At 40.4% G+C, this 14,936-nt stretch overlaps 4 protein-coding genes across 5 annotated transcripts in view; 3 read left to right on the forward strand and 1 right to left on the reverse strand.

The window, feature by feature from the left end:
* The window catches only part of LOC108567104 (S-adenosylmethionine decarboxylase proenzyme), a 9,292-nt gene extending 5,370 nt beyond the window's left edge, over positions 1-3,922 (forward strand). Inside the window, exons 3-7 of one of the 2 annotated variants that reach the window (XM_017927373.1) lie at positions 1,671-2,112; positions 2,173-2,265; positions 2,338-2,358; positions 2,584-2,739; positions 2,851-3,922. In XM_017927373.1, coding sequence (XP_017782862.1) covers positions 1,671-2,112; positions 2,173-2,265; positions 2,338-2,358; positions 2,584-2,739; positions 2,851-2,988 — 850 coding nt within the window. In that variant the 3' untranslated portion in view covers positions 2,989-3,922. The remainder of the gene's footprint in view (positions 1-1,670; positions 2,113-2,172; positions 2,266-2,337; positions 2,359-2,583; positions 2,740-2,850) is intronic. The other variant, XM_017927383.1, reaches the window with a different exon arrangement.
* Positions 3,923-4,575: 653 nt separating this feature from the next.
* On the reverse strand, positions 4,576-5,382 carry LOC108566942 (1,2-dihydroxy-3-keto-5-methylthiopentene dioxygenase). Its single transcript, XM_017927093.1, has one exon. The coding sequence runs from the start codon at positions 5,299-5,301 to the stop codon at positions 4,651-4,653; it is 651 nt and encodes a 216-aa protein (XP_017782582.1). The 5' UTR covers positions 5,302-5,382; the 3' UTR covers positions 4,576-4,650.
* A 119-nt stretch (positions 5,383-5,501) lies between these two features.
* Positions 5,502-9,128, forward strand: LOC108567077 (vacuolar protein sorting-associated protein 11 homolog). The gene is made up of 8 exons (XM_017927316.1): positions 5,502-5,588; positions 5,648-5,716; positions 5,773-5,946; positions 6,009-6,374; positions 6,438-6,527; positions 6,586-7,850; positions 7,947-8,100; positions 8,159-9,128. The coding sequence occupies exons 1-8, from the start codon at positions 5,574-5,576 to the stop codon at positions 9,038-9,040; spliced, it is 3,015 nt and encodes a 1,004-aa protein (XP_017782805.1). The 5' UTR covers positions 5,502-5,573; the 3' UTR covers positions 9,041-9,128.
* Positions 9,129-9,337: 209 nt separating this feature from the next.
* Positions 9,338-13,267, forward strand: LOC108567116 (graves disease carrier protein homolog). The gene is made up of 4 exons (XM_017927392.1): positions 9,338-9,548; positions 9,985-10,199; positions 11,790-12,142; positions 12,542-13,267. Exons 2-4 carry the CDS (start codon positions 10,127-10,129, stop codon positions 13,073-13,075), a joined length of 960 nt encoding a protein of 319 aa, XP_017782881.1. The 5' UTR covers positions 9,338-9,548; positions 9,985-10,126; the 3' UTR covers positions 13,076-13,267.
* The last annotated feature ends 1,669 nt before the right edge of the window (positions 13,268-14,936 follow it).

The following is a 14,936-nucleotide window of genomic DNA, read 5'->3' on the forward strand; positions in this document are numbered from 1 at the left end:
AGTCATTTTTTCACTTATGTAATTATCCAGACTGAAAACTCATAATGTAAATTCCAAAGTTAGTAATAATTTCAGTATTCTTTCGGAGATAAAGATCATAGTTAAACTTTGACCGTCTTTTATAGAATCAAATGGTTCGCGTCCATCTGTGCTGATTGCGTACAATTCATTGATAAGGTCTTAATCTGCGAAGACCTTAACCTTTCATTGGTTGGCACAGATAACTGACGCCGGCCAATATGGTGCGGGTTTATTGAACCTCCCTATTAAATTTAGAACTGTCCAATGGACTACACCAATGGACTAACGCATTCACTCACTCACTCACTACACACTTACTCCTCTCGAGTCCTTGATCTTTCCACACGCATTATCTCTAATCCTTCGCCTTGATATGCTTTAATTCGTGCAGCAAATATGGGAATCCAACGAATCATTATTTGCAAACTCGAAATTTTGATAAGCGCTCATTCTTACGTCCATTAACTTTTCTTGCAAATCTAGGAAACCTGAAATTATGCAATAATTAGTTTATAAAGCAATCAATTATTGAATACATTTACATCAAAGATCTAAATTCCAAATCTATCTTTACCTGATGATTGATTTCGAAAAAGCAACAGAAACTGAAATGTTACAACAATTAGTTTATAAAGTCAATCAATCATTCTTAAATTTTGCATGTATAATCCAAATCCAACATTGCACATAAACCGTATATTTTTTTGCTGTTAATTGTAGAATTTGTGCATCAATGTAGCAACTGTGATGTGATTAGCAAGAATATGATCTGAAGCGTGCGATCGATACCGAGCTAAAAATAGAATTCGTCTTCATTCTGTCTACACAACGCACGAAGCGTATTACATATTTTTTTGTTGTTGCGTTCGTGTGATTAGATACTGGAAATATGTAACTAGTGGAGAAGTGCACATGCTGGGGCCGCGTGCTATTGCCACACATCCCTAAAGCCGGAACCAGGAACACAAAAGTGATTTCAACATTATTTTTTTTTGCGAAAGAATTTCTGGGTTCATCGGTCCTTCATTTCTTCCTTCCACCGCCACAAGTGTATCCATCCGCACTTTTTACCCTTTCGCTTCGCACGAGCAAATCCGTTTGACATTCTGCCAGGATTTCCCAATACCGAGCAATTCTCGACCACGTAAAAAACCTATAAATAATACAATTTCGTTTACGTTCACAATCATATTTCGAGAGAAAACCAACCACTTGTGCTGGGTCGCGACATTGAAAATTAAAGTTATAAATAATGAGAGCGCGCGCCGCACCGGACATTCGCAAATAGAACTGCAACGGCAGAAACATTATTTGGATCAATAGATACAAATTCCATTTGTTTCGGTTGCTTGGCATCCAATAACGTATTTAGTTGTCATGGCATTAGGTTGTTGATGGGAACAAATGAATGTATGAATCGTCGATTAGGAATGATGCACGCATGTAAATCTTGCGTTCCGGGCGATCTGCCAATGTTTTGACGGAAGCGCTGACGAAAATACGCGTTGCGCAATCTGTTGTCGCGGAAACAACACCTCTTTGCATACCTTCAATATTAAGTCTCAATTTGATTACAAATCAAAATATACACTTTTCTAAAGTGAAAAAACTATAAATGTGCAATTTGATGAATCTTGATTGTTTTGCAGCGAAAGTTCCATGTTTGTGTCGAAGAGACGTTTCATCCTGAAGACGTGCGGAAGCACGACGCCCTTACTGTGCTTGGAACGTCTGCTGCTGCTCGTGGAGCAGTACGCAGGCTTCAACGACGTGGAGGATATATTCTACTCCCGCAAGAATTACAAGAGACCCGAGCTGCAGGTGTCGCCGCACAGCGATTTCAACCAGGAGGTTGCCCTTCTGGACACGATGTTCCCGGAGGGAGCAGCGTACTGTTTGGGCGCCGTCAACAGAGACTGCTGGTTCCTGTACACGTTGAACCCACTTCCGCAGACCCCAGCAGCTGTTCTTCCGCCCGGCGTCCAGACCGAGGCCGACCAGACGCTCGAGATCCTGATGACCGATCTCGATCCAGAGATCATGTGCATCTTCACCAAAGAGGAATGCCTGAACGCGGCAGAAGCCACCAAGGTAATACCATTACTTTGCTATTCTGATAACGGTTTTCCTTCACGTTTATTCTTTTTGCAGAAATCTGGAATAGACAAGATCATTCCAAATATGATGATCGACGATTACCTGTTCGAGCCGTACGGCTACTCGATGAACGGCGTTTCAAAAACTGTAAGTACTCTCATTCTCACATTCTCTCCGCATCTCTTCCGAAACTTAACACATAAAAATTTCCTTGCCCAGACTAACCAAGATAATCCACCTGTAAGTATCGTAATATAGTAGCGACAGTAAGCACAAACACAAACAAATACCTTTAATCCGAAAATTAGATTTCTCTAAAAACGTATTCAATCCTCGCTTCTAAAAAAAAAACAAAACCAAAAGAAAGTGTAATAATATATAAATTTAAAAGATCTAATGAAAAGTACTTGCTCTTAATCTCCTCTCTTTACTTATATTGTATTGACTAATTTATGCAATGCGCAGGGATCGTACATGACCATCCACATAACGCCGGAGTCAGAGTTCAGTTACGTTAGCTTCGAAACAAACGTACCTTCCGGAAGTTACCGTGAGACGATCGGCAAAGTCCTGGACGTCTTCAATCCTGGAAAGTTCACCATCACCGTCTTCGCCAATCAAGTAAGCGTCTCATATAATCTATAAAACAAAAAACTGTATTAGTAATCATACAAAATGAACATCTACTGTCACCTGTCACTGTCATCTTAATTGACATTTTTCTTTTCTAAGGCGTCGCAGGCCAGGGAATTGCCGAAGGAGCTTCACTTCCAATCGAAGATCGGCGACTGGAATCGCAGGGAGATGCAGGTGTGTCATTTCAAGAACTACGATTTGACCTACCTGTTCTACAGCAAGTTCCCGAGCTGAGGGTGTCCAGCCGAGCTGTGCACGTCCACAGCCGAAACCGGTGGCCGACGGCAGGCGGCGCCGTCGGCGTCCGGTCGCAGCCGCTCCGCCGCCCCCACATCTAGTTGTAGTGATAGCAGTAGTACCTTTAGTCCGTTCCAATGTTGCGATGCGGCCATCAAACCAGTGCGCCGAAGGCGTTACTACGTGCGACCGCCCCCAGAGACACCGCCACCGCATCAGACGCACAACGTCTCCGCCCCGGCACGAACTCACCCGATCCTACCCGAGGCCTTCTCTTTCGACGATTTCGGGTCTGCTCTGATCATGTTCTGCTGGTGGCGCACGAAGATCTCGTGAGGCTCACCGCAAACTCTCTGAGTAGTTCGACACGCGACCCGACGGTTCCCTTCAACCTATGAGGGTTAGGGCTCAAAAACAAAACACACACACACATACAAAACAACAACAAAACACAATCTCACCAACAAAATAAGAAAAAAACATATTTTAAAAACCCTTCGAAAAAAAGAATATAATTATTAAAGTGAGTCGCCGTCTGAACTACTCGGAAAGTTTTAAAACATTGGATTTTAAATTTTTTAAATCAAAACATGTATATATATATCTATACATACGTACATGCAAACTACAAACAAACAAACAAACAAAAAGCAACTACAATACCAACATCCTCTCTCCCAACAAAAAAAAAAAACAAAATTTAACAAACATTTCGCCAACACAACAATTCGATTAAGAAAACATAATGATAACTGTAATACGCGTATAAATATATATATATTTCCCAAATGAAAACAAAAGTTTGAGTTAACAGTAACTAAACTTATGCGTAAACAAAGATACAAACAGACAAAAAAAAAAGCTTAGTTATTATGTGGTGCAAGAGGATCTTTGTCTCTCGAGTTTCTTTCTCAAATATAAGAAGCGAAGACGAAGATAACAAAAAAAAAACAACGGATACTTGAAGGTGCGAATCAAGCAAAAGATCCACAAATTTTATATTTCAAGAAAGAAACGCGCGCGTGAAATAAAATAAACGTTACCACAAGCAAACAAACAAAAAAATGAATACACTTGTGTCGTTACGTCAACAACAAAAAAATATGTAAGAAAATGTATTTTTTTATATAAATATGCATTCTGTTTAATAATTCTATTTTTTTTCTCTTTTTAATGCGATGATATATTTCATTTGCATGCAATTATAATTCTTCGTTTGTTTTATTATTTTCAATGTTTTTATTTTGGTACCTTTGATTAATTATGTAATTAAATGATTTTGTTTTATTTTCTCTTTTTAATTTTGTTTTTTTTTTATAGATTATTCAAAAGTATATAAGAATGCAAAATAAATGTGAAACAAAAGAAAATATAAATATATATTGTATATCTATCTATTATATGTATATGAAAGAGATGTAGTTTTAGGTTGGATTATAATGGAGCAGTGGAAAAAAATATAGTTTTTAGTCGATTTCCACCCAACATAAAAATATATATATTTAAATATGAAAGATGTTAAGGATGTTAAGATTACATATATCAATAAAGTTTAGATTGTATTAACAAATTTGATTAATTTTCTTTCACAAGAAATAGTTTTATTCGATTTTGCGTTTATTTTTCATCGGTTAAAGATAACTTAACATTGTTGTCTTATTAGAATCCCTCTTGCGCTTTCTTGAGGTACTCCTTCCTGCAGTCCATTCCCTCCGCAGGACTTCCGATACGATTGTGCGCCACCCAAACCGGTTCCCCGATGAAGTACCTTTTGGCCTTGACGTACATTCGCTTGTCCGGCGTGAACCTGTGGAAGATTCCGCTCGGCAGGATCAGCATGTCGCCAGGACCCACCTCGATCCTGATCCATCTGTCCCCCTTGTCCCTGACGTCGAAGTAACCGGCCCCGTCGAGCACCAATCTGATCTCCTCGTCCGTGTGCAGATGCTCCTCGAAGAAGATCTTCAGCTTATCGGCGTAGTTCGGGATGCACGTCTCCGAGCAGGTGATCTCATCCTCGTAGCTGTACTTCCTCTCCTTCCTAATACCATCCAAGACACCGTCCGTCTTGTACGTCTCAAGGTTCAACTTGAAATACTCGACTCCCGACAGCTCGAAGACATCCTCGATGGGCACGTACTCGGCGGGATCCAGGTGATGTTCCAATTGAGGATTCGAGGTGTCCTCGTCCATGTACCAAGCCCTAACCATCCTTATCAACGAACAAAACCAACACTGAAGACCGTACCAAACAGATAAGCAAAGCAGTTCAAAGTTCAAAATTAGTGGTGGGAATGTTATTGAGAGCATTGGCGTGCATTCCTCTCCTCAACGAAACATCGATCCGTTTCCGCATCCAACAAAGTTTTATCTAATAAAAAAAACGATTTCCAACGTAATCATTATCCGAGCCACTGTTACATCGACGATAACGTGCAAAGAAATCGCATTTCCAATTATGCAACCAAGCACGCCTCTGGTCCAGCGATAATCAGCTGTTAACTGTCATCTTGACGTGAGTCAGAACTGATCTAGACGGCAGATACACAAAAATGTAATTATTGCATAGAGCTGAATCAACAATGGCTTTTTTTGAGGTAAATCAAGTGAAACTTTTAAGAAACGCAATTAAACTTATTAATAAATTGTTTTGCAGTGGAGGAAATTCAATTTCTTTGAGCTGAAAAGGGGAGTGGATGATGGAAAATTGAATAAACTCTTCAAAGTGAGTACAGAAACAGATAACAATTTAGAAATTGGTGAGAATTCGTTTTATTTTAGGATGCTCCGATTGCTGTTACAACGAGTGGCAACAACCATTTGGTGGTTGGAGATGCCACCGGTCAGATTCATCTCATCTCCAGGTCTTGGCAGGTGACCAGTTTTCGGGCCTACGAATTAACCTTGCAGTTTGCACAGCAGCTGAGGAATTCACCCTTGCTGATTACGATTGGTGTAAGAAAATAAATTTATATTTAAGGTGAAAATGATGTGTGTGTTGATGTGGCTTTTTGCAGGAGGATGAGCAAGGGGTGAATCCGTTGATAAAGGTTTGGGATACTGGAAGACCGGATAAATCTGGGTCCCCATACTGCACTCGGATAACGAGGGCCATCCCGAACAATAGGGCGGTGCAGGTGAGCGCGCTGTGCGTTCACGATAATATGCAGATGATGGCTGTGGGATTCGTCGACGGTTCGTTGATTTTATATAGGGGTGATATTTCCAGGGACAGAGGCTCCAGGCAGAAGATATTGCGTGAGGCAAGTTCGACGGTCACCGGTTTAGCTTTCAAGACGACGGCGAACGCTGTTTACCTCTTCGTCAGCACCGAAAACTCGATTTACGTTTATAACGTTACATATAAAGATAAAGAAATCATGGTGAGATTTTGCATTAAACCTTGATGGTAAGAGTTTCATTAATCGTTTAAATGTTTTTAAAAGTCCACGTTGGATAATATTGGGTGCAGAAGGAATTGCAGCGTGATTACGGAATCCGTGCAGGAGACGCAATTCATGGTGGCTCGCGACGATGTAAGTAAGAATTGAGGAAACGCGAAGAATTTTGTTAAAAGACAACGTTTGATTGTAGGCAATCTATTGTTACAATTCGGATGGGAGGGGGCCCTGTTACGCGGCGGATGGGGAAAAGGTGTTGCTTCAGTGGTTCAGGAGTTATCTGATATTCGTCTCCAAAACGACGTGGTTGACGCCCACGCAAGCGGCGGCGGCCAATCAGAGGGGGCATCTACTGACAGTCCTCGATATTCAGAACAAGTTCATAGTGTTTTCCGCCCCATTGGATGAAATCGTCGCCGTTATCAACGAATGGGGCGGCTTCTACATCATCGATTGTAAGAACACCATCTACCATCTGAACGAGAAAGATTTGGGCTCTAAATTGTCTCTGCTTTTTAAAAAGAATGTGTACGATATCGCGATTCGCATCGCTAAATCTCAGCAGTACGACTCTGATGGTTTGGTGGAGATATTCAGGCAGTACGGTGACCATTTGTACGGTAAAGGAGATCCGTCTGGAGCTATTGAACAGTACGTGAAGACAATTGGGAAATTGGAGCCGAGCTACGTGATTCGCAAATTCATGGACTCGAAGCACATCGATAATCTGACCGCTTACTTGCAGGCTCTGCACAAGCAGGGTCAAGCCACCGAGGATCACACGACTCTCCTGCTGAACTGCTTCACGAAACTAAATAAGACTTCCAACTTGAAGGAGTTCATCCTGCAGAAGGACAGCGAAGTCAATTTCGACGTGGACATAGCTATCAAGGTGTGCAGAACTGGAAGCCCCGAGGAGGCGTTGATGCTCTCGAAGAGGCACAAGAAACACGACTGGTACATAAAATTGCTGTTGGAGGATCACATGAAATACACCGAAGTTATCGAATATCTGAGCAGCTTGGAAACGAATCAGGCCGAGATGTACTTGAAGAAGTACGGGCAAATCCTTATACAAAACGCACCGCACGAAGCCACGCAATTCCTGAAGAACTTTTGCACAGTTAATTCAACAGATTCCGACCCGGAGGATTACATCCACCTCTTCCTGAACAACTCCTCTCGTCTGGTGGAGTTTCTGGATTACCTGATAGAAGCAGGCTGCATCCTAACGTCGCCCGTTTACGATACACTGCTCGAGCACTATCTGCACGTCTGGGAATCTCTTCCGGATGGCGCGGAGAAGAATCGTTACGCGCAGAAGACTTTGAACTTGCTGCATAATCCTGATGTCAAGTACGACAAACCGCAGGCGCTCGTCGTATGCCACATGCACGGTTTCAGCGAGGGAATTCTGCATTTGTACGAAGAACAGAAACTCTACCAGCAGATTTTGAGGTGCGTGTTATTTAAGTGACATTAATTTGACGTGAAAACTTGAAAAATTGTTTTTGCTTAAACGAAAAATTTCAAATTTATTTGATTCCCATTTAGATACCACATGTCCAGGAGTAAGGAGCAATTTGATGCTAACGCAGTTTTGGCTTGCTGTCGAAGATTCGGTCATCAGGAGCCGACGCTCTGGGTGCAAGCACTGTGGACCTGCATCCGCGACGAAGAACACGAGTACAGCGATCTATTACCAGAGGTGATAGAAACCAGCCATTGCCATTAACGAATCTTCTCTTAACGTATCTTGATTTCAGATATTAAACGTGATCGCTAAGGAACGGCTGTTATCGCCGCAGTTGGTTATCGAAGCCATCGGTTCGGCAAATGCGGAAATAAAGTTGTCCCAGGTGCGCGAGTACATAATAAAAGAGCTGAAGCGCGAGAACGAGATCGCCAACAGCGACAAAGAGCTGACGAACAAATACAGAAAAGACACGGAAACGTTGAGGAACAAAGTGGAGGAGCTCAAGTATAATCCGATCCTGATTCAGGGCTCGCGCTGCGCTGCCTGCAATCACACGCTGGAGTTGCCCAGTCTGCATTTCCTCTGCCAGCACAGCTACCATCAGCACTGCTTCCAGAGCTACTCGGAAAACGAGAACGAATGTTTGGCCTGTCAGCCGGATAACAAGAAGCTGATGGAACTGCTGAAATCGCGTGATCAAAACAAGGACATTCACGAGACATTCCATTCGCAATTGGATAAGGCCAGCGACGGATTCACGCTAGCCGCGGAGTACTTCGGGCGCGGCGTCTTCAACACTGTTAAAGTGATTACCGATGAGCGGAAACCGATCGAGAAGCCTGCGGCGATGCCGCAACAGAAGCAGCCCGAGAAGGTCACGGAGGCGAGGATACGGCAGGAGGAGAACAAGCGCAGTCTTCCGGCTATCATTCCCAAGAGCGAAGGAAGGATTCGGATGCAGGAGAATAAATTTAGCTCGTCTTTGGAGGCGAACATAACTATGCCGAAGAGGCCGGAGCCGAAGAAGATCGAAATCGCCGCGCCTGCCGTCGATTTGAATCCGTTCGGCGACGATATCGACGACGAGGATGAATACGACAAGGAGAAGAATCCGTTCTTCGGCGAGGCGGACGATCATTGCGACAAGAATCTTAATCCGTTTGAAGTTTGATGCATCCCCCACTGTCCACAATTCATATACGCTGTGTTAATATAATAAATCGCTAGCTGTTAACGTGACCAGCTCGAATTTCACACCACTCATTAGTTTTACTCTCAATCCAAATCAATTTTACAATATTTTTAAATTGTTAATTATTTTTCCATCTGTTGTTCAATTATCAAAGTACAATTCTTAATTAACAAATTCAATATTGATTGATACAGATGATATGCATTAGGCATCTCGACAGATGTCTCTAGTATAGAGGAGCGGCAATTTGAAAATAATCAGCTGCCAGCAACTGTCACCGTTGTCAACTTTTGCCTGGACCGCGTCAATATTTCGTATCGTACTAAAGTGCACTTGGCGACGCGGACGCACGTTGCGTAATTTGAATCTAAATTAAGGCATATATCATCTCGTCCCGTAGAGAGAATCTCTATTATTCCCTTCAAAAGGCAGGAATCGCATCATCAAGGTTACATGAACTGTTACATTTCCGCAGGAAACGCTGCAGGTAATTAACCGCATTGATTGCTTTCCAAACACACAGCAGACGTAGCCAATTACCACAGCGCGTAGGTAATAATCTCCCGCAATTGCACTCTCTGCCCATTGAGGTTATGTCAGCAAGGGATGTGTGTCACGACACGCATTCCCCGGTTACGAAATCCAAAACATATTTTGAAAACAACAATAATTGGAGAGCGCCTCAAATGATATATATATTTCTATCACCATATTGCTGTTGCGCGCGTTGACAACTATATCTTTTGTCGCTTCCTTATGTTTTGATTTTCTTTTGTTTTTTATAATTTGAAAGTGGGTCACTGCGATGTGGTTCACGGGGGGAAGGTCGGAGATCCGTCGCGGAGGAATGTCCTCGCAGTAGAAAACGGATTCCAATTGGAAAAGTGAAAAGGCATATTTGCCTTGTTGTTGTTCTGTTGCAGTGGTAACCGACGCTGTTCGTGGAAGACGAAGTGAAGGAGGAGGAATCGGCGTTGGGGAAGGAGACGGCGAGCGAGTCGTCGTCGTCGAGCGCGGCATTGCGAGAAAGTTTTTCGTGCCGATGATACCGAGGGAGCCGTCGAAATGTCAGCAGCAGCAGCACTTAAATCCGAAAACAAGAATGTCGAATTCATCGTCAAGAATCTCTGCGCCGGTGGTAAGTCACTTTACTCATTAAATTACTTAAGACATCACAATCATGTTTTTTTTTTGAAACAATTGAAAAATTCTTATCAAAGAAATTTTGTTTATCTTCAAGTTTTTTTTGTTTTGTTGTTCAATTCATTATATAACGAGAAAACAAACGTACTTCCTATTACAGATTGCTAAAGTCAAAAATCAATATTGATTTTGGAAATCACGCGAGTATTACGAAAACAATTGCAAACTTTTTTTTTGATTATTGAAATGTCACTTTGACACTTATAAGGCGTAAAAGTGACAGGTATTCGTCATTACTTTCCATTGTTATTATTCTGGTTTTGACATAAAAGTTAAATCAATTTTGTAAGTTTCTATGGTAATATATTCGTTTTTTTTTAAATTTCAATATTTTAATTCAATTCGTAATTTATTTCCGATGTAAGTGTAATTATTGAGTCGTATTGTTTAATGACGCAATAAACATTTATCGAATGTTAATAGATAATAGCGCAATAATGCCATCAATTTTGTTTTTTTACTGTTACTAAAATTATATAGCATTCGTAATACTTGTTTTAACGAGATACAAATGTACTTGTTGTCCTTTAAAAATATTAATTACTACAATTCTCTGAACTGGCGAATAACATGCAAATCTACAAGTTTGCAAAATCGAACGCATTTTATATTTTAACTGATTTGATTTCGGTCTGTAACTATTATGCGATTGAGTGCGGATCTCGGTGAAGAGTGATAAAGCATTTGCGCGCAATCAATTTCACGTGGATCGCACGAGCGTTTTCGCTTTTACACTGCACACACTTATCAACCAATGAACTCGATCGACAATCGCCTCATTTGTTTATTAAATTTTCGAAAATCGTTCGATCGCAAAGTCCAAGATGCTGTTAGCGCATGGTTTTCCTGAAACGTTCATCGGTTAATCCGCTTCAAGGAAATGAGCCTCAAGAAAGTTGTTCTGTTCTGAAATGAGTCAGACATTCATTTCCGGATGTTGGCTCCGGTTTCGCGGAAGGACAATCTCACGTAAAAGCTGTTTCCTCGTCTCAGGAGGAAAAACCGATTATCTTCGTTTTGTTTATCTAAATAATTGTCGTCTTTTTATAAATGACAAGCCCTCAAATACGTTTCTACACTATTTCTTATAATTTTATAAACGAAATTACCTTGGGGGGAAAATTATTCCACACCGTGTTGTGTCTACATATATATATATATCTTCTGATGAACTTTAGGACATGAATAATTTCTTATGTTTTTACTTGTTGTTACGTAATTTGACACCGTTTCTTGGGAAATCATTTTGATATAATGGTTGGAAAGTTTGCGACATGAAAAAAATAATGCGTGTGCACTTTGAATAATTGTATGTAACAGGTGATCATCATCTGCATTGTATGGATTGTGTGCATTGATTTTCGTATTCTCGCAATGTTTTAGACTTCCGCGGACGCTAATTGGGCGCACCTGCCGTCTGCAAGATGATCTTATACACTCTATCACTTTCACAACATCTTTCTTTCTTATTCTTCTATGCTGCGTGTACAATCTGCGATAATTTCTCTAAATTGAAAACTTTCAGGTATCGCCGGCATGGTTTCTAAGACGACAGTAGCGCCTCTGGATCGCGTGAAGATCCTGCTGCAGGCGCACAACCGTCACCACGAACGTCACGGCGTCTTCACCGGAATGAAGCACATCGTGACCTCCGAATCACCTCTCGCCCTGTACAAGGGTAACGGGGCGCAGATGGTGAGGATCTTCCCGTACGCGGCCACCCAGTTCACATCTTTCGAGATCTACAAGAAGTACCTGAGCGGCGTCTTCGGGCCGAATTCGCACTTCGATAAGTTCCTGGCAGGCGCCGGTGCCGGCCTCACCTCCGTCTCGCTCACGTATCCCTTGGACACGATCAGGGCCAGGCTCGCATTTCAGGTATGTTATATAAGTACCATGGTAACAGTATCATGGTAACAATTTCAAGTCAATTATTATCAAATATATAATCTTGAAGCCAGATTTAGAAGTATAATCAACTTAAATTATTAACGTACTGTAATATTTAGCATCTGTTATCTTTAACTTTATAATCCTTAACATTAAAAACATTGAAATATTTGTTGTATGTCTGAAATATTTACGACAGTTTATCAGATAATAATTGTTTTGTGGACAAACGTTGTCAGTGAATGTTTCAATAATTCCAAGCATAATGCTATACTTTTTTTTTTATCAAGTTGTTAGGTTTATCATATTTAAATACGATTGGAATCTCAATAGAGGTGCTTTCGAAATGAATACATCTTGATGCTGATAAATAAATGCATGTTCCAGATAAGCGGTGAGCATGTTTACACGGGGATAACGCATGCAGCAGTTACCATCTTCAAGGAGGAAGGTGGCACCAGGGCTCTGTACCGCGGCTTCCTGCCTACTCTCATGGGTATGGTTCCGTACGCCGGTCTGTCCTTCTACTGCTTCGAGTACCTGAAGTTCGGCTGCATGAAATATCTGCCGCAATGGACTTGCAGGCCGTGCAAGAAGAACACCGGAGGTCTGGTGCTCGCCGTTCCAGCAAAGCTGATCTGCGGAGGATTGGCAGGCGCCGTCGCCCAGAGCGTCTCGTATCCACTGGACGTGACGAGGAGGCGGATGCAGCTGGCTCTCATGAATCCAGAGACCTCGCACTTCGCCAAGGGCATGTGGTCCACCCTCAGGTACATCTACAACGAGCACGGCGTGATCAAAGGTCTCTACCGTGGCATGTCCATCAACTACATGAGGGCCATCCCCATGGTCGCCGTCTCCTTCTCCACGTACGAGACGTGCAAGCAGATCCTCGAGCTCGACACCGGACTGAAAGTTTAAGAATTACAATCTATCGAATTCGTTCTCCTCTACTTACCCCTTCACGTGTCGTGTGCATTACTCCTATGTTAAGGTCAACCCAATAGATTCTCGTTCTCCTTTCACGGGTTTTAGATGCAAACGCGTACGGTTAAGTAGGCATTCCATTATTATTGTTCTATCTTTCACTCTGTTCTTATTTATTTATGTTTCCTTATAATGTACAGCAATTATTTATGCGTTTATTTATTGTTGGCTCATCTCTTTCATCACATATTTTTATTATACATTACGCATATATGATTTTATATTTTTTGAATACCAAAGATTTCGCAACCGATGATATTCTTGTAGGGCTAACATTTAGACTGCTCAAATGTATGAATGAGGATGTATCTAGATAATGCACACTGGTGTGCAGTAGTGCATGTGAAATGCTATTGGAGATTTCATCATGTTTTTTTACTTCTTTGTTTTGTGGAGAGTTTATTTTTATTATATAAAACATATATATTTTCAAATAAATTATTATTGTTTATCTTTTTATTTAATGTACTTACATCAATATATTTAGTTTTCAAGATGAATGGATGTTTAGAAGAAGAAAACTATTAGAAATTAGCCAAATTATGTCACTATAGATTACTTTAATTATATAATGTTTTAGAGATTTCTTTAGAGAAAAGAAAACTGACTAATATTCTGTATATAAACTGTCCTAGCCATTTTTAATAAATACCTGGATATTCAAAGAATTATTTATTGTATACTACATTTATGAATGTGAAAACAGACGAAGAAATAATAATTTAAATCTTATTCTCAAAGTACAGTTAGATTCAACACATAGCAGATCCGCCGCATTTTCTGTAATGAAACAGGTGCAACCTCGTGAAGGTAAATGCGTACGGTCTTGCATCAATTCAGAGGCTGTGTTTTGCGCTTGAATTGATACCTGGTTATCATCTTCGAGAGAAGATGATATACCTTTTGCACCTGGACATGCGGCCACGTGGAAATCGTCACTCTCATTCACAGCAAATGAGAGCAAACGCGCGACCGCACACCCTGGAGGAATCAAAAAGAAAATAAGGAAAGTATAGGATACAAGGAAATGCTATGATCTAGGTACCTGAAAGGGAACGTAACGATTAGTGACATGACATACAAATAAAATTAAATCAATCCTGAAACAGAAGAACACAAAGACATGACACACATCCGACCCGAAACATGAACGAAATATAGGTTTACACAATCTATAAGATCGTATTGAAAAATACGATACACATTTGTAATTACAATGAAAATAAAATTGCATTGCACATTGAACATCATTATAATATTTAACAGGAGAGGAATAAATGGAACGTCCATTTTCTCTCATCTTTTTTATTTTTTTCATTCTTTTGTTTTATGTATATGTTGTTTTTTATTATTGTTATTAATCCATATTTTATTTTTAATATTTTTTTTTATGTATTTATTTGTTTATACATAATATTTTTTATTAATCCATTTTTTTTTTAAATGTTTTGTATGTATTTATTTATTTATACATAATATTTTTATTAATTGACTTTTTTTAATATTTTTGTATGTATCTATTTGTTTATACATAATATTTTGTATAAAATATGATTTTCTTATTATTTTTTTCTATATTATGAATGTGTAATATGCAATGCATTACAATATAATCAAGCTGTCCAGCATTGTGATTACTCCAATAGGCTTTGCGTAATCGCCGAAAGCTTTACAAATTAAAACTATAAATTACGACCCATTCAATTCCTCATGTGCGAGTGGGGTTATAGGGATATGGGGAAAGGATAAGGATAAATGCGAACCGGAGACTCGGCGGTTCTAGGAAAGGATGGAG

This window comes from Nicrophorus vespilloides, unplaced genomic scaffold, assembly GCF_001412225.1.
Source record: "Nicrophorus vespilloides isolate i.1.1-1 unplaced genomic scaffold, Nicve_v1.0, whole genome shotgun sequence".
NCBI classification, from domain to species: Eukaryota; Metazoa; Arthropoda; class Insecta; order Coleoptera; family Silphidae; genus Nicrophorus; species Nicrophorus vespilloides.

Coding starts and splice junctions, on each gene's coding strand:
- LOC108566942 (XM_017927093.1), bottom strand. CDS start 5,301: ATGCTCTCAATAACATTCCCACCACTAATTTTGAACTTTGAACTGCTT.
- LOC108567077 (XM_017927316.1), top strand. Junction 6,375..6,437: donor ATAAAGATAAAGAAATCATG/GTGAGATTTTGC, acceptor TGTTTTTAAAAG/TCCACGTTGGATAATATTGG. Junction 7,851..7,946: donor CTCTACCAGCAGATTTTGAG/GTGCGTGTTATT, acceptor ATTCCCATTTAG/ATACCACATGTCCAGGAGTA.
- LOC108567116 (XM_017927392.1), top strand. CDS start 10,127: ATGTCAGCAGCAGCAGCACTTAAATCCGAAAACAAGAATGTCGAATTC. Junction 10,200..11,789: donor CAAGAATCTCTGCGCCGGTG/GTAAGTCACTTT, acceptor GAAAACTTTCAG/GTATCGCCGGCATGGTTTCT. Junction 12,143..12,541: donor GGGCCAGGCTCGCATTTCAG/GTATGTTATATA, acceptor TGCATGTTCCAG/ATAAGCGGTGAGCATGTTTA.